This window comes from Pithys albifrons, chromosome 2, assembly GCF_047495875.1.
Source record: "Pithys albifrons albifrons isolate INPA30051 chromosome 2, PitAlb_v1, whole genome shotgun sequence".
NCBI classification, from domain to species: domain Eukaryota; kingdom Metazoa; phylum Chordata; class Aves; order Passeriformes; family Thamnophilidae; genus Pithys; species Pithys albifrons.
In genome coordinates, this window is record NC_092459.1 from 28,774,803 (window position 1) to 28,792,231 (window position 17,429).

Here is a 17,429-nt window from a genome sequence, read left to right on the forward strand (position 1 = left end):
AATATTATAAGTGTCCTCAATGTCCATTATTTGTCCTCCGAAAGGTACTAGCAAACTGTCTGAAAGGTTTAAGTTGTGTAGGATATTTATCACACAAGTGTGTTATCCAGAGTTTGAAGTTTTTGACAAGCATATGAAGACAAGAGTAAAGCTTTGCAGAATTGCCTGTCGGTATGGTTTTCTACTAGTTTACACTGTCAAAGTAAAATACTGAATATTCAAATGAAAATATGGTACAAGTATGACACATAGCTAAAGCATGGTTTTTTGTGAAATGCCTTTGGGAGGAAAAAAAAGGCAGGAGGAAGTCACCATAGCTTCTTTGGGAAAAACTCCAGAAATCTTAACATATATTGAGTTATATGTATATTGTAAAAGTGAACGGGTTAAGTCTTTCACTGTACACATAAAAACTGTGTATTGGGTTTTGTGCACTGTGAGTAGTGATGACAGCCTCTCATGTATGTGGGGTAAGGTCCGTAGGCTGATGTGCCTCTTCAAGTGGCTCAGTCTCTTCCAGAATTTTAGCAACAGAAGATTTTGTATTAGTCATTTGAGATCTGATGTGCCCAAAGATTCTTTCACAATATGATTTTTTCTTGATCATACATATATGCCATGCATGTGGATGTGAAATAGCAGGCACCCTCCCCAGGCAAGCTGATGTGGATGTAGCTGTTTTGTTGAGTGGTGCGAAGTCTGCACAAGTTAAGTATGGCAATAGTGTTGTTGGAGTGAGCTCGTCCTTCAAGTGCCATTGACCTTCGTAGTAATACCATGTGAATTTTAGGCTGCTTGATGAAAAATCATATGGATATATGCATATATTCCTCTTACATAGTAGCCTGGTGGCTCTTTTTGTCAGAAGGGAATGAATTGATATCTGCCTCAAGGGTCTGCCAAGCCATTATATCATATTCCGTTATTAAGTCTTTGGCCTAACCTTTAGTTGCTTGTCTATATTAAGGAATATTTATTATATTTACATTTTCCTTGCATCTGATGTAAATTTGCTCTATAACCTGGAAGTTAAGGAGCAAACTTGAAAACCATCCATCTGTGTTTTAGTTCTTGCTTAATACTTCATGCACTTCTGTATAAGGCAAAGCTGTTGAGAGGGATTTGCTGCTGCTGTTATAGAATAGCCAGAGATACAGAGATCCAGCTTTTTCCTCAAAAAGGTGGTTAAAAAAGAACTAATTAAACCAAACCTGCTGTGAGCTGGGCAAGATTCTTTCTGCTTTCTGAAATCTACAGTAATTTTGCCCTATTCTATAAAACATTAGAGTTTCCCCAGTAGTGCTGTGTATGAATTGGAAGATAAAGGTTTTGAACCTGTCATGGTAGAAAGGGTCTTAAAAGGACGCAGAAATCAACAAATCTGTAAATAAGTGACACATATTTATAAATAACTGAAATCTCATCTCACTTATGTTTTGCTTAGCTGCATCTACCCCATCATTGTATTAATACACTTCCAAAGCTTCATGTGAGATAGAAAAAATTCAAATGTAGGTGGTCTAATTGCAAAAGAACAGGAAGAGGGGCAGTGCTTGCTGTTGACTTGCCTTTCCATGTTAGCAATCAGCCAGGGATTTTGGTTTTCCTTTAATGGAGGAGAACTGAATTTAGTTTCCATGGTTCCATTTTTTAATAGAATATTTGATGTAATGAGAAATTTACCTACAGACCTCTCCATTATTTAATTACATTTTTTAAGCTGATGGGTATACAAATTCCTGAATGTCTTCCGTTGTTTCTATGCATAAATGAGTAGCTGTGTAAGATAAGTTAATTCATATGTGTAATCCCGTTATATGGCCAAAAGTATTAAGTGTCTCCAGTATTTTGCCTAATTCTTTGACCTACTTTTCTCATGTTACTCAATAATGCAAAGGTTTTTAAACAACATTAATTAAAAAAAAAGATAAAAACTCCTCCCTTTGCTACTTCTGCCAATTTTTTTATCAGCATAAAGCATTAAGTATAATGCATCATGTTTGTAGTGAGGGAGAATAGATTATTTGGCTGCTTAGCTTTTGCTTTTGCTGCATCCTCACTAGAATGTGCCCATGTGAAGTCACTGGTTTTAGTGTGACAGCTGGTTGATTTTTGTGGTTACAAGCATTGATATTCCTGTCCAAATGAATTATGTGTATTTTACCATGATTCCTGTGAGTTCAATTGTCATTTTTAAGGCTTGAATATCATGCTAAAGTAAAAATTTCCACTTCACCAAAACAGTTTCATACAAAGACCATCTTAAAGTCTAAATAAGTTTGCCACATACACACACAAAAGCCTACAGAAACATGAAATTGTGTCAAAATTGTGTGACATATGTAGGTTAAATGCTGTGAATCTCAGTGCTAATTAAAGGCATGGGCAGTTCAAAGCATGTAGCGGAGATAAAGGACATCACCAAGACCTCTATAGACAACACACCTACTGTTTCCATTTATTGAACTCAAGATTCTCTGTTTCTATTAATAATCTCTGTAGCTGCTCATGAATTTTTAAATGTTGTCCATGGAGATGTAGATTTGAAGCAACATCTGGAAGGGTGGATAAAAAGCCTGCGTTCCACATAGCATGGTGAAGAAACCAAGTTGTTCCTTCTGCCCTGCTGGACTCTCCCTCTTAGGCTGTCTTTGCTCAAGATCATGGCTATAAAGGTCAGGAGACTTAGTGCTGGCCTGGTGTACCTATAGAAATGTTTCTTTCTTGCATGATTTGATGACTAATAAGGTAGTTAACAGCTAAAATATGGTCCTTTTAAATTAAGCTTTGAGGTGGAGTAAACTAAGATTAACATCAGCTGAGCTTGCTGCTCCTTCTAAAAGGATGTTCCTGCCTTTTACCGGTCCGTTTAATTTTTGGCTTCAGGAGCACATGTACTGCATTCCTCCTAGGTTTCTAGGTCTCCATTTCCTGCCCAGAGCAAAGCAAATCTGGAAGTAAAATAATGGTTGGGGTTTTTTTTAATTTTCTGTTGATTCAGGTTCATGGGTTAGCTCACTGAGAGTGATCTGGTAAACACTGAATTTGGTGCCTAAGGAGCAGTTGCAGTATGCAGCCAGGATCAGGAGAGAAGTTGGATTGCCTCTTTTGGAAGTGCGCAGACCTTTAGATGGTTCTCTGCAAAGTCATCTTTGCCAGGAAAATCTCATAAAAACAAACCAGAGGACGCTTTTTTCCTCAGGGATAATATAATAATGATGAGAAAAGTTTTATGACTAAGTTGTTATTGTTGTCATTATTATTATTGTTATTCCTGAATTATAGGAGGGGAAGTGAAGGGTAGAGGGCTGAGTTCTGTTCTCTGAACTGCTGATTAGGAGCTGGATCTTTTGTGTAGCAACATGTTTAGCCAATTAGTAGGCATAGGGTTTGGGTGTTTGTTCTTTGGGGCAGCTGGAAGGGAAGTAATACTTCTTTAAACACTAGTCTTCATCTTAGGAGTCTCTGTACCTGCTAATACTTCTATATACTCCTACAGCTAAGCTGGAAGAAATATCTGTAGCAAGGGATAGCAAATCTTAAGTAGTCCCCCACACTTAACAAGGGAAAACACAGCAAATTGTTAATATATAGACTTGAAATAAAAGAAAAAGATGCTCTCATATTCTTGTAAGGTCAGTGTGATTGTGGATTGTGTCATGATACATTTCAGTTATATATGTGTTGGTAATTTAGATTTTGAAAACACTGTAACTGAAGATTGATTTACATATTTTTATTACACCTGCAAGTTGGTTACAAAGCAATGCAAATTTCCTTAGGCAATTATTTCTTTTGTTCTGTAAATGGCAGACAATTTTGTTTAGTACTATGCATTTGCATTGATTTCTTGTCAAGTAAAATGATTTACTCTTGATCTTTGAAGTAAACTTATAAGAATAAATGTCTATTATTTTTTTCCTTTAGATAGCTTTATGCAGTCTTCTGTGTACAGAGTGTATTTGATGCAAGGAAAATTTAGTATTGTGAACATGCCAGGAATATTAGGCAGAGTTGCAAACTGAAAGAAAGAAATACACAGTAGTAGTCTTTCCTCCTATTCGTGCTATATAAACTTTTTTCTCATCTATGCAGGAGGTTGCACCAACAATTTGAAAGCTATAAAGAGCAAGTAAGAAAGATAGGGGAAGAAGCCCGTCGTTACCAGGGAGAGCACAAGGATGATGCTCCAACATGTGGAATCTGTCATAAAACAAAGTTTGCAGATGGTTGTGGCCATTTATGCTCTTATTGCCGGACCAAGTTTTGTGCTCGATGTGGAGGTCGTGTCTCTCTGCGATCAAACAATGTAAGTTTCAAATGTGCACTCTTAAGAAAAAGCCTCCTTGACATTGTCATGCTGCAGATTGTTCACCTTAAGTTTGACATTTCATGCTTCATTTTACTTAAGTGTTTATGCATTGCTTCATTATGAGGTGTGTGTAAAGTAAAATAATGTATTTAATTATTATGGAGATACTTGAGATTCACAGAGTAAATTAAAATAAAAAAAGAATAATAGTTCTAATGAGTGATGGCTGACAAAAACATCCTTGTTTTTCTTAGAATGAAAGAAGAAACACTTTTGCTCAGATATAACTCCACATTAATAACCTTTTATTGAACTCTTATTTAATTTTAGATTTTTTATTTTTGTAGAGCTCTTCATATACATTTATAGGTTTCTTTTACATAAAATCAGTGAATTTTTGGTTAGAAAAAAACTCCATCCTCTTAGTGGAGCAAAAGTGTTATGTCCATTTATTTAAAATTTATTTATAAAATAAAGTTTAGATTAATCTGGGTTATCTTACTTTCAGGCAGGTGACTAAATCTTTCTCCCTCTGATCTGCATGCAGTTAGCTGCAGTAGCTGTCCACGAAACTGAAGGGTATGTGAGATTACCCTCTGTTCAGTCAGTCCTTTACAAGGCTCTGGCTGCTCACTTGTACATGAGCGGTAAGATCTGAATTTGGAAGACCATTATGCAGTAATTATTATTGTCTGATCATCTAGGACTATGGTGTGATATAAAACATTTTACACATATCCTTTTATCATATGACTAGTTTTGTTATCTGGCATGAGATGAAGTAACTTACACATATGGCTTTAAGATGTCAGGTTTTTGTAGGTGAAATTTGTCAATACTCTTGACAAATTCAGTTAAAAGTGAACATAAATTTTATAGCAGATAATCAAGTTCACAAGGGAACTAATTTATAATCTTTTCACTTTCTTTCAGATAAACATCAACCGAGTAGGCTTCTGAAAATCCATGTAAACTAAAAAATAACCACTCAAAAATGCATTTCATGCTTATTTTAGAAGTTTTCCATAGCCTTGATGTACTTGTGAGTCCATCAAATTAAATTCAAATTCTGAAAGAAATTATATAGGTGAATTGGACAAAAATTTGCATAACCATATGCAAAAAATTCCAATGTTCATATATTAGTGTAAATACACGCATTGCATTGCATCACCTGCAGGTGGTGTCATTACAGCAAGTCTCTGAAAATGTACTTTCCTTTGATATATTACAATATACTATTAATTAGGGTGCATGTGATACAGCTTATCTTCACTCAGGAAAAAAAAATTGATTTTAGTTTAATTATTTTTCACCCACTATTTCAAGTCACAGAAATGGAAGACTGTCCATTCATTTGTAACTTGCCTTTTGTTTGTTATATTTTTTCTGCTTCTGTGGGTCAGAGTGGGAAAACATGTTTTCAACATATGCAGTAATGTCATCTTTTTATTTAAAGCTCTTTTTTAAAAAAAATATGTTTTATCTCTTCATAGAGAGTTATTAGAATTGCATTTCTTTGAAATCTGTCTATTAATACTTGCCTGTTTTATTCTTTTTCTCTTCTTTTTTTCTTTTCTCTTTTTATTCTGCTTCCTTGGATGCTTTCCCAAAGGAGGACAAAGTGGTTAGAATACATGCTTTTTATAATTTATTATTATAATGTTGTTAGCTAACTGGGATACATGTTAATGTGAAAAACTGAAATTTTAAAATCATCCATAGGGGAGGGGGGAAGAACAGGAATCCTAACACCCAGGCCCTGCCCATCCTTAGCTGAACATAGGTTTTAAGATAGATCAACAAGGAAACCCAAGACTGTTGTCAAAATGATGACAATAAAAGAACTTAAGAACTGAGAATTATTTAGTATCTGTAGGCTAAGAAGTAGAGGAGACAATAAAGTCTAGTAAAATTTTATTTCATAAAAATGTCTTTAGTCAAGAATATTTACTTTTGCATGCAAGGTCTTTCCATCAGCTTCAGGAAATCAAACTTAGTATTTTAATTGCAATTTTACATGATTTGCTGTTTCACTTCTGGCTGCAGCAGAAATTCATGGAATTCTTGTGAAATAGGTTTTTTTATTTACATTTAGATTTATATGTATAGGCAAAGTATAACCTCTTCAAACTGGACATGAGTAGTGATCAAGGTGGAGTGAATCCTTTTTGAATGCATAGTTACCATTTCAAAAATCTGCAGAACTTTTAAGATCAAGTACAGGCATATTCACCAGTAATGCCTGTGCCTTATCTGAAATAGGTGAGAGTATTTCCCTGTTCATCCCTGCCCCCTGTGCATGGGTAAAGGGTGGCAGTACTTGAGCTGAACAGTGCATGTCCATTTACCATCTCTTGTTGGGCAGCTCTGCAAAAGGTGATATTCCAGATTTTAACTTGGAATATTAAGTAGTGGGCATTAGTCAGTTTTCTTGGCACCTCAGCTGAAACAAGTGTAAATTCATTACAATTCAACATAGTTTCTGACATATTTTTGATGGAATTATGCTTGTATTGTGAGGTAGTGCTATGCCCCAATTTATATAATAGCATAGCAGTAACCTGAAATTTAGTACTGTTCAACACCCAGAGAGAATTATTTGTGTCACATCTTCTTACTGCTGTAGGTTTTTTCTATGGCAGTAGTGTTCTGAGAGCATGGCTGTTTTTCTAATGGCTATGAAATAGAACTTGATACAGCTTCTTCCCCTGTTTTCGTTGTGGTACTCTCCATCAAGTGAAATAATCCAGGAGTTCAGATCTCTTCCATTCTATTCATCTAAATCACTTAGGATAGTGTGAGAGAAGTTTCAGTTGATACTGATCTCTTATTAAAGCAGTGCATCATTGGTGCATCCACTGGGATGTATTAATACACTAGTGCACTTGTAACAAAGTCTTCTTTAGGGTCAGAAACAGCAAAGCTCTCAAGTGCCGTAAGTGTCACCTAGCTTTTGGAGAGTAGTTCAGGTGAACCTCACCTGACCTCCTTATGTGCTTGAGGCATCATTCACCCTTCAGTTTGGAACAAAAACTTTGCTGCATAACTGAAATTGTGATAGTGTCTGCATGCAGGAGGGACTGTGTCTGATGAGAGGACAGTTTAGGTGTTCATCTTTGAAAAATGTCATTTTTGGATCCAGAAAACAGACTCCATCGCACTAATGTGCTCTAAAGGCATCTTCTGAAGACTTACTTAACTCATTTGGATTGTCCTAAGTTCACTTAAATACATCCTTATGATTTGCACTTGTCTTGGTTTCGGTTTTGCTGTATTGAACTACAAGCTTCCACATGCCAAGAAAATGCCCTAATAATAATGTATGTGTGAATATCTTCTTTGTGGTGTGATGAAGCTGAGCTACATCTCTTTAACAGCTGGAAAGTTAACGGTAGTCAGAGGGAGAGTATCCAATAATTAGTCCCAACTGTGTGAGGAACATGGGGAACTTCTATAAAGTACCATTGCTTTGGCAAAGCCTGTCTCGAAAGCTAATGGAATATATATTAATTCCAAAATATTAATACATACCTAGTAAATAGCATATTTTATAACCCAAACAACCGATATAATTAATATAGAGCAACATAAGAAAAGTATTATTTTTTACTTATTTTCAGTGGCTCAGCATTCCTGACTAATCTATGTATTTGGGACAAACAGTTCTTTGTCTGGCAAGTTTTGTATCAGTAAAAACTTTGAAAACATATTTATCATTGTTCTATTGATGTGAATTATTACTGCAATAAATTATATTAACTCAAAATACATGCACCAAGTTCCTACTAGTTAGGGGTGCATCACTTGGAAAGGATGATGAAGTGTGATTACCAAAGTGCCAAGCTCAGGAAAAATCAAATATTATCCTAGATTCAAAGTATCTCCTGTAGAGTTGGAGAATTAATGATACCTCACCCGAGATGTTGTGTACCATGTGTTACCCATTTTCGGTGAATACAAACTGTGATAGGCACAAAGCATGTCAAACAGAGGATGATCCAGGAAATGGAGAGCTGCTTATGTGAGAGAAGGTTAAAGAGATTAGCGGGACAAAAGCTAAAGCAATGAGACATGCTATCTAGAAGTATGGAATTAATATGTAGAAATGCAGAAATTTTAAATAATAACATTCAAACTAGAGGACAGTGAATATGTGAGGCTGAATTGGTGTAACTTGACCCCAAACACTCCTGGCTTGGAAAAAGATAATTGTGATTATTATAGTAAAACCTTGGGAATTTATTTCACAGGACTTATTGGAAGGAAAAATAACCCAATAAAATTTTAAATATAGAGATTTCACTGCAACCACTGAGCATTTATATATATTTTTAAAGAAAGCAGCATATTGTTAGTACAGGATTTTATATGAGATAGCATTTCAAAAGGAAGTCAGGTAGATGCTTAAGAAAAAGCTGGCAATAGTGACTATGGGCCTTGAATCTGGCACAGTGTTCTAGGTCATTTTAGTTCCTTGCAGAGTGTTTACACTTGCACTCTGTATGTATTTGAGTTACGTTCCATATACCAGCATTTTAATTGCCAACATGTAAGTTAATTCTCTCTGTTCCATTCACTCCACCCTGTGGTGTGAAACACTTTGGTTGTTCAGGCAGTGAAGAAGTCGGTGAACTGTCTGGCTGGTGCTTCTCCATGGCTTGGAGATGGGTAAGCTGTGGGCAGATCACTGCCTCAACCCTTCTGATGGCCTGGCTGCCACTCTTCTTCCCTTCAATGGTATCACAGCCTTGTAGAGCAAAAAACCACCTGAAAATACAACTTTTTCCTTGCACCATTAATGTAAAACTTTTTCCCAATATTTGGTTAAGTAAAGCAAAAAGATGTATTTCCTTTCTAAACACCTAATACATGAAATTGTACAGCTCTGTTTCTCTTTACAGAAATGGACATACATTTTAGGCTAGAAAAATGGTTTTGAATGAGCAAATGTTTTTTCCTTTGGATCAAAATCCAAGTATTTTGTGAGGTGCTGTGCATATATTGCACTAATTGAAATTTGTATGACATTGACAGAATTAGGTAGAAGGTCCATGTTACAGATTAGGAGATATTTATCTGTAGCAATCAGTCTACCATTCTACAGTTTTCATTAGGATTACGAGTTTGGATCAAATTGAAAGGGCAATTTGCTTACTCACTTTTCTCTTTAAATATGTAAAAGGACAACTGGTTGGAAATCAGGATTTAAAATACATTTTAAATACATGAGAATTGATTTCACTGAACTTAGTAGTATGTGATTGCAAAAAAATAGTGTTGATAATCAGTGCTGAAGAAAGTCACATTTCTAATCTGGCTTTCACTGAAATTTTTTTCATTTCTGCATAATGTCAGTGATTTATACTCAGAAAGAAAGACAACTTGGAAACATTTCCATAATTGGATGTCAGGTGTTTTTACAGAGTGTTTGTCACTTAGTTCCTTTAAATTATGCTAAAATTTGCTTACATAATGGCTTGCTAATTTAAGCCTTACCAACTTGAGTGCATATGCCAGGCAATTCAGATGTGTACTAAAGCTGCAAGAGAAGTTGATAATACTGTCAGAACAAAATGTCTGGACTGCCAGGATTGTTTTACATCACTTTCACAGAACTCTTAGGTCAAATTGTCCAATCAAAGGCTAATTTATGAACATTCTGACTCACACAGTTGTAGAACAAAAAAAAAATTAAATCCAACAGAAGGACATGAAATTAAATAGCAAATTGCAAATTGATAACAGGTAAATCTCTCTTACTCTAGCATTCAACATAATTTGTTTCCTAAAAGATACAAGGTTTATATGCAGCAGGAAAGAAGCACTGCTTTTCAATAATCCCTTCCTAGAATGCAGCTTCCAGCAGGAAAAAAAAAAAAGACCAGCAAGAAACTGAGGATTTGTATTTCAAGTAAGATGTAGAGTACTTTATTCTGCTTTTTCGGACTTTAGTTCACTTTCAAACAACTGTGAGTATATACATTTTTTTAAGGAAATTCTTAAAATTAGCTTGCTCTTCACAAAGTATGCTGAGGAAAGATGTTTGCCTTTAACATCTTTTTTCTTTTTTCTTTTTTCTTTCTTTTTCTTTCTTTTTTTTTAATTATTTTTCAGCTAGCAAAAATGATTGGTCAGATCTTATGCACAAGAAAAGGCAGGCAGGTGATGCTAATGCTCTGAAGATGACCAGGTCAGAGCTTCTTCATTTAATGATTGAACTGTAGAAGAGTCACTAGACAGCTGGAGGTTTTATTCCACTATAATTTTAAATCATCCTTAAATCAGTAACCACTTGGTTAAGCTCTTTGAATTACCCAGATTTAGTTTACCTGCGTGCCAAACTCTTGAGCTGTGACTTGTCACACTCTTCTGCAGTTGGTGGCCAAGAAAATAGATTGGTACTGCAACCTTCTTTCTTAACCTGTGATAAAGGGCTTGTGAATCCTTTATGTCTGTTCTTGCTGCAAACTGGGTAACAGTGATCTGCAGAGACCATACATAAAAAATGTTGGAAACTTCAGGTGGTATAGTGTGGGTCCTCAACAAAAAAAAACCACAAACTTTTAATCCCCTGCAGTGTTACTACTTGCCATGTTATCCTATTTTTAGTCCTGTATTTTCATTACCTTTTTTTAAATTTAACTGATTCAAGAATATGGGACTAAATTTGAATTTTTCTTTTTTTAGTTAAGAAAATGTCAGCAATGCCTTTGAGTGTAATTGCAAAAACAAAGGCCATTTAGGCTTTTCAGGAGAAGCTTTACTGCACCTTCTCTTGCCTAATATCATGTATGCAAAAATAACATATATATATATATATGTAAGCATATATTGTATAGATTTTTCATAAGTGTATATATGTGCATACTGTATCCATGCATCCCACTATGTAGTCTAATACAAGAAGTACAGGGCAGAATAAAGCTTTTAAGAACCACTTTTTTGACCTTTGAAATCTGCAAATGATTCAAGGTATTAAATTAACTGAAGAATTATTATTTATGTGCCAAAAAGAAATGTTATGCAATAGCAGTCAAAGAATCCATGGTTGAGGTTGGAAGGAGTCTCTGGAGGGCATCTGATTTAAATCCCCCTGATCATGCTGGGCTACCCAAAGCAGCTTGCTCCTTATATTTTGGCATTTCCATATGCCTTTTAACTTGCGTGGTAAATAATGAAAGAGTCACAGATATTTCTTACTTGTTTGCTTATTGTAACTACAGAAATTATTTACTCTAAATTTCTGTAAGTTCTGCTAGGGAATAATTTTGTTTTGAGAAATGAGTTTTAGAATTTCACAGAATCCTTGCATAAGAGCCATTAACAAGTACAATGATTTTTTTCAGCTCAGTGTTCAAAGTGAAAATAAAATCATGTGAGTTTTCATCGTAAAAGGTGCTACCAAAGTTAGTTCTGGCATGTTAGATCTACTTAAATGCCAGCTTTAAAAACAATAGGAAAAAAACTATTCTTTTTTTTCCTAGTGAGTGAAGGCTGTGTGATTTTTTTAATTATTATTTAAAACAAAATCACATATGCTGCATACAGAAGTAAGGAGAGAAAAAAAGACACAAACCCAGCTATTGACATCTTTCTTGCATTAAACCAAAATGCTACAGATGCCTGATCACACTGTCTGCTCCATGGGGTTGCATGGTAGTTGGTTTAGGATTATGTTCTGTAGGAACTTGTTCTACAGTGATAAGATTATCTACTATATTTCCTGGAAGAAAACCTTCAGTTTCTTCTAATTTTTTAATGTCAGTTTTATAAGGTGTTTTCAGTTGAGCAAGAAAACACTTTTTCCCAGGCTGATGGTATTTTCCTCAAGTGTGTTACTTTGTACTAGTAAAGGCTTAAGAGTATTCCTAAGTATTAATTTTAAAAGGTGTCATGCAATAGCATACACTTCTGTTTTTGAATAGTTTCCCTTAAGAGTTTTTGATTCCTCATATTGTGATTAAAATAATATTAGTAGCTGCTTGATTTTTTAAACTTGCTTATGTGTCAGCAGGTGTTGGCCTTTTTATCCTTCTCTTATGTTAGTGAGTAGTAAACAGTGTTGGCTGGGGTCTTGCATCTGTCGATTCATTAAAATTTGAAACTTAGAGGAAAAGATATTGGGGATTGGAAAAATAATTCTGGATACAGAAAATGCTACAATATGGAAATATTGTTATTCACATTTCTCTGAAGTATGTATCATCTATGCCCTACATATTTGTAAGTTAAGAAGTGGGATCAGGGTCTTGTGTAAAGAAGATACTTTTAGTTAATTAGTTTCAACTGCAGATACATATGGAAAAGGCAAGTAAATGAAGACAGTTACAGCAATTGAAAGCTGAGATTTTTTCATTTGAAAGAAAATAGCAAGCAAATACTAGTAGTGCATCACAATATCCAGAAGGGTCTGGTTTCTGTTTAATGAGTTCATATCCCCTAATATAATCAACAAGATCCTATAAACTGTAGCTTCACACTAGATTCTGATCCTTGTCTATTTAATGCACGCAGTTTGACAGTAAGTATGACCTCATGGATTTAATATGATAATGTATGCATAGCTGGTATAAGGTAAAAGAATAAAAAAAGCAGTTTGAATCAGATACAATTCTGATTCAATCCATGACTAGTAAAATATAGATACTATTTTACAAAATTATGAGGAAAAATCAATCAACTAAAAAAATTGCTAAAATTATGTGTTCATCTGCATGAAATCAAATTTTCTTTCTACATCTTATCACTTATTAATTCCGATAGATTGGAAACACATTAATTGTATTTGATGCCATTTTGCTTGTAATTGTGCTGTCAAAAAGTTCTGTAGATAGCTGTAATAATAGTGATGCATACAATTAAAACCCTAATTTTAAATGGAGCATTTCTTTTTTTTAACAAAGATCTTCTCGTGTAATGGGATCCTTTTATTATTGTAAAATTATTATTGCTGAATCATTATTAACATTCTCATAAATGCTAATGCTTATTAATATTTCAGGCTTATATCTTTTTCCAGGGTTTGTTGTTTTTTTTTTTGTGAGTAGGGTTGGTTGGCCACTGGTGGGATATCTATGTAGATTGGTCTGCATTTTCAAAGCATAGTCACCCCAAGGAATCTGTTTATGGCTCCAACATGTTTCCAGAAATGTTCCTTTCAGTAGAAAGCAAACTCAGGGTTAAATCCATGCAGAACATGTATATGGCATGCTGCAGTTTCAGGCAAGAGGTTACTATACCTGTTTGGAACTGTTCTTGCATCCTTTCAGAGTGTTATACACATTTAATTGTCTTAATTTTCCACAATGTGCTACTTTTTCAAGTCCTTTAATTCATTATATGAATTGCTTTGAATTTATCACTACCTCTTGTTAACAAGGCAAATCCAATTTTACTACTAGTGATATTAGACTATTACTACCCTTATGGTATCTTAAAATCCCAAACTGCTCTGGTATTTTTATTGCCACATCAAATTTGCAGTTGTTATTTGTGAATTCAGTTTGCCCTATTGCGTTTCAAATTAAGCAAAAAAATTTTCTTTGTGAGGATTGTGTATTTACTGTTTTTAGTTGTTTTCATTTGTGTAATGGAATAATGTGTTACTTCTCAGCACTGCAGAAATCATAGAATGATTAGAGATCTCCAAACCACTATATACCACATATAATACATATACTTTTATTTTGTCTGCTATGGAATACAGAACTAATGAGAAAACACATTATGTTAACAAAATAGATATCGAAAAACATCTTTATAATATTAGCTTGAGAATTGAAAATTTAAAAATGTATTTTCCTATAATATTTAGCTGTCTTAGTTGCATTTTTTTCAGTCTGTAACATAGTCATATTGGAGTATTAAACACATAAGTTTGAAATAAAGAGGTGTCTAATCTAGAGACTGTGACTGCTATAGGTAAATTTAATTTGTACATGTCTACCTTTCTGAAATCTAACTTGCACATATTTATTATATCAACATGTTAGGGAACAAGTTAATTTCATTGGGTAGATTTACAGCTCTTTTAAATTAGTGATCTACCATGTTAGGTGGGATAATGGGATCTCAGTCTGCATGAGAGTGGGGGGAGTGTGGATATAACCCACTGTTCCAATGTGCGTCATGTACAGTGAGGCTGATCCCTGGAAATAAATTTGTGTTGTGCAGTGCTTTGAAAACAGAAATTAAGTAGAAGAGCCATTATTACTGTTAACAAACATGCAGTGTGTGTACTTGTGTAGTGTCAGATGTTTAATATACTTGCCCAGCATTTGTTCATGTGAGAGGTAGCCTATAAATCAAGGAAGTATCTGTTAGAAAGAATCCTGGATATCATAATTTTGAGCTATTTCTTGAATACTTCAGGTAAATGTATCCAATACTAACACCTGTTTGTGAAAGGAGAGTCACATAACAATGTGCCATCTATTGGCAAACCAAGGGAGGTAATTTTTATGTCCTGTCATTCAGTTTCAGTTGGGATTCGAAAAAAATAATCTGAAGTATAAACTGCTGTGGAGGGCTGAAGAGAAGGGATTGCTTTACAGATACATACCAGGCAGGCCAACATTTCACACCATCTAAAATTTCATCTAATTCATGCAGAAGAGAGGAGCCTTGGTATTTCCTAATATCACCTCTGATTGATATTGTAATGAAAGCTTAACTTTAAAGATTTGAGACACTTTTGGTCCTTTGCTTTCCCTCTCTCAAAATCGTTGGGGGAGAATTGAATAGTAAATGTGTAGATGTCTAGGGATGTCTTTAGGCTCAGTAGGCTTGAAGGAGTGTATTCTCTGTGGGATGCCTGGGGGCATATGGCATACCAGCAGGCCTGACTGCTGATGTTCAAGCAAAGCTCAGTGACAGCTAGTTATCCTGTAGCATCACCTGATGGAACTTGTTTTTTGTCTGAGCTATGCACCTTCAATTTTTCCAGCAGTGGTCTGATTTCTAGATATACTTGGTTTTATTGCTGTAAGATAGGCAACCTAGCCTTTCGCTTAGTTTGAACTGTGCCCAGCTGTGGGATCTGTGAACACTCCTCCTGTAAAAGGATGCCATGAAGTGGAAGATTTTTCCTGATCATGCATCACCCTTCCTTACAATCCTTCAGATTTTGGCAACTGAACTAACTGAGACCCCTTGTTTGTCTCTGTGTGCCTCTGGATACTTCTCTTCCATGTGGTCACAACAAAACCAGCACGTTGCCAGTTCCCAGGCACATGAGAGTGCTCTCATTTAAGCACATGCTGATTCAACAGCTCAGAGTGTGTCCCTTAACTGCAACAAATTCTTGACTTGCTCAATTTCTTTCTTTTTTGGAATTTTTATCTTTCAGCTCAAATAATTGTAGTCCTCATTCATGAAAGATTCTTTTATGTGATGGAATTTTTATTGTGATATGTAGGGTTTTGGACTAAATATGACTTCTAATATTTAAAATGTTCATAATTATATGCACTGCTGAGGCACGGTTGTTTGGTTTTAGTAGTAACAAAATAACACAGAAATGTTAAATAGAACTGAAGTTAGTAAACTGAATTCTGGGGCTATTTTTGCACCCCAAAACCAGAGAGATTTTAGCTAAGATTTTAGATCTTGCTGCAAAGAGAGATTTGATAAGATTTGTGACCTATTAGGAGGCATTATGAGAAACCAACAAGTTTGAAAAAATTACAAGAGAACAAAGTAATTATGATGACTAGATGTAATCTGTGCTCTCTTTCTACTTCTCTTTTTATCATAAATAACCTTAATCCTCATCCAGGATTAAAATTCAGTGTATTTTTAGCTATGCAATGTCCTAGATAAAAGATACTTCCATCTATGTTTTTATATCTTTTGCGTTCTGGAGCATTTTGTAATTTTGCTTAACAGATGGATGCTTCTGTCTATAGATCTTCTGTGCTGCAATTATTGAGGACTTAGGATAGTTTGTTATATATATACTTGAGGTAACTAATTTTATTAAGCATAAAATAATATGCTTAGTGTTTGAGAATAAAACTGTATATGTCAAGGAAGCAAATCTATAAACAAAGTTTCTGTAATATTGTGTGAGGTTATTCTGATTCCATCAATATAAGAACCAATTTGCAAATCAGCCTTTCTATGGAGATAAATCAAATCTCTCTCCAAGACTATGATTCTAAAATGGTATAAACTATCTGTTACCAGTTGTTTAATGTCTGGTAAGAGATTAAGTGGAAATTCTGCACAAAATGTGGTCTGTATTTCCTTAAAGAGCACATAAAACCTAATAATTTTTTTAATCCAGATAGAGATTTCTAAAAAGCTGCACACTATTTAGGCTGAAGTTTAATCAAGTACACAATTTCAGTGTTCCAGCTAGAACATCCATCAACTAATTTACATGCAACAAGTTTACTAAATATTTGGAATTGAATATTATTTTTTCAAAAATCTATTTGTAATTATCTTGTCCATTAAAAGCAGACTCCCATAACAAAACCATTTGTAATGTGAATATTGTTTGGGATATTGCATTTTAAAAAGTTGAGTTTTACTAAGTACAGAATAATTGTAGATATAAGCAGATATTGCTGGGACTCCATAAATAGATGAGTGTGTGTATGACGGTTGTGTTGTCATGACTGGAGGAAATTTGTGCATGTTGCTGGGATATTAGTACTGGTAGTGTAACTTGTGTCTCTGCAACATGTGGTAAGTGGTCAAAGCTCATACCTATGCATGCATCTGCAACATTAATTTTTCTCTCTAATTTTTCCTTCTCTGACCAAATAGCTTCGACAAGCACAGAGAGAGTTGAAAGTTCATCCAGCAAACTGCTCTCAAGACCTTTGTCAGCCTGACAGCTTTACCCTTCAGGATTATTTGGATCAGTCCTTTTAGCTGTAAAGAAACCTGCTTTTCTAGCCTATTTCAGGGACTCATGTCACTGCCTTTGTGGGTGGGTTAAAGAGACCACAGAGACAACTTCTTGCCATGTAAGTGCAATGCAGCAGAAAAAGCAACAGGAGAGTTAAATAGAGGAAGATTTCATCCAGCTTTTGTTTGGTTTTTATACCCTAAGCTTTCATCGTAGATATAACATTACTCTTACATATCTGTGAATATCCTTTGT

The 17,429-nt window shown here is 34.8% G+C and overlaps 1 protein-coding gene across 50 annotated transcripts in view; it reads left to right on the top strand.

Moving 5' to 3' along the window:
- RIMS1 (regulating synaptic membrane exocytosis 1) overlaps positions 1-17,429 on the top strand; it is a 319,637-nt gene that overhangs the window by 122,651 nt on the left and 179,557 nt on the right. For 45 of the 50 annotated variants that reach the window (XM_071548592.1, XM_071548593.1, XM_071548547.1 and 42 more), the window contains exons 2-3: positions 4,096-4,309; positions 5,928-5,939. In XM_071548592.1, the coding sequence (XP_071404693.1) occupies positions 4,096-4,309; positions 5,928-5,939 (226 nt within the window). The remainder of the gene's footprint in view (positions 1-4,095; positions 4,310-5,927; positions 5,940-17,429) is intronic. The other 5 variants (XM_071548549.1, XM_071548594.1, XM_071548595.1 and 2 more) reach the window with 1 other exon arrangement.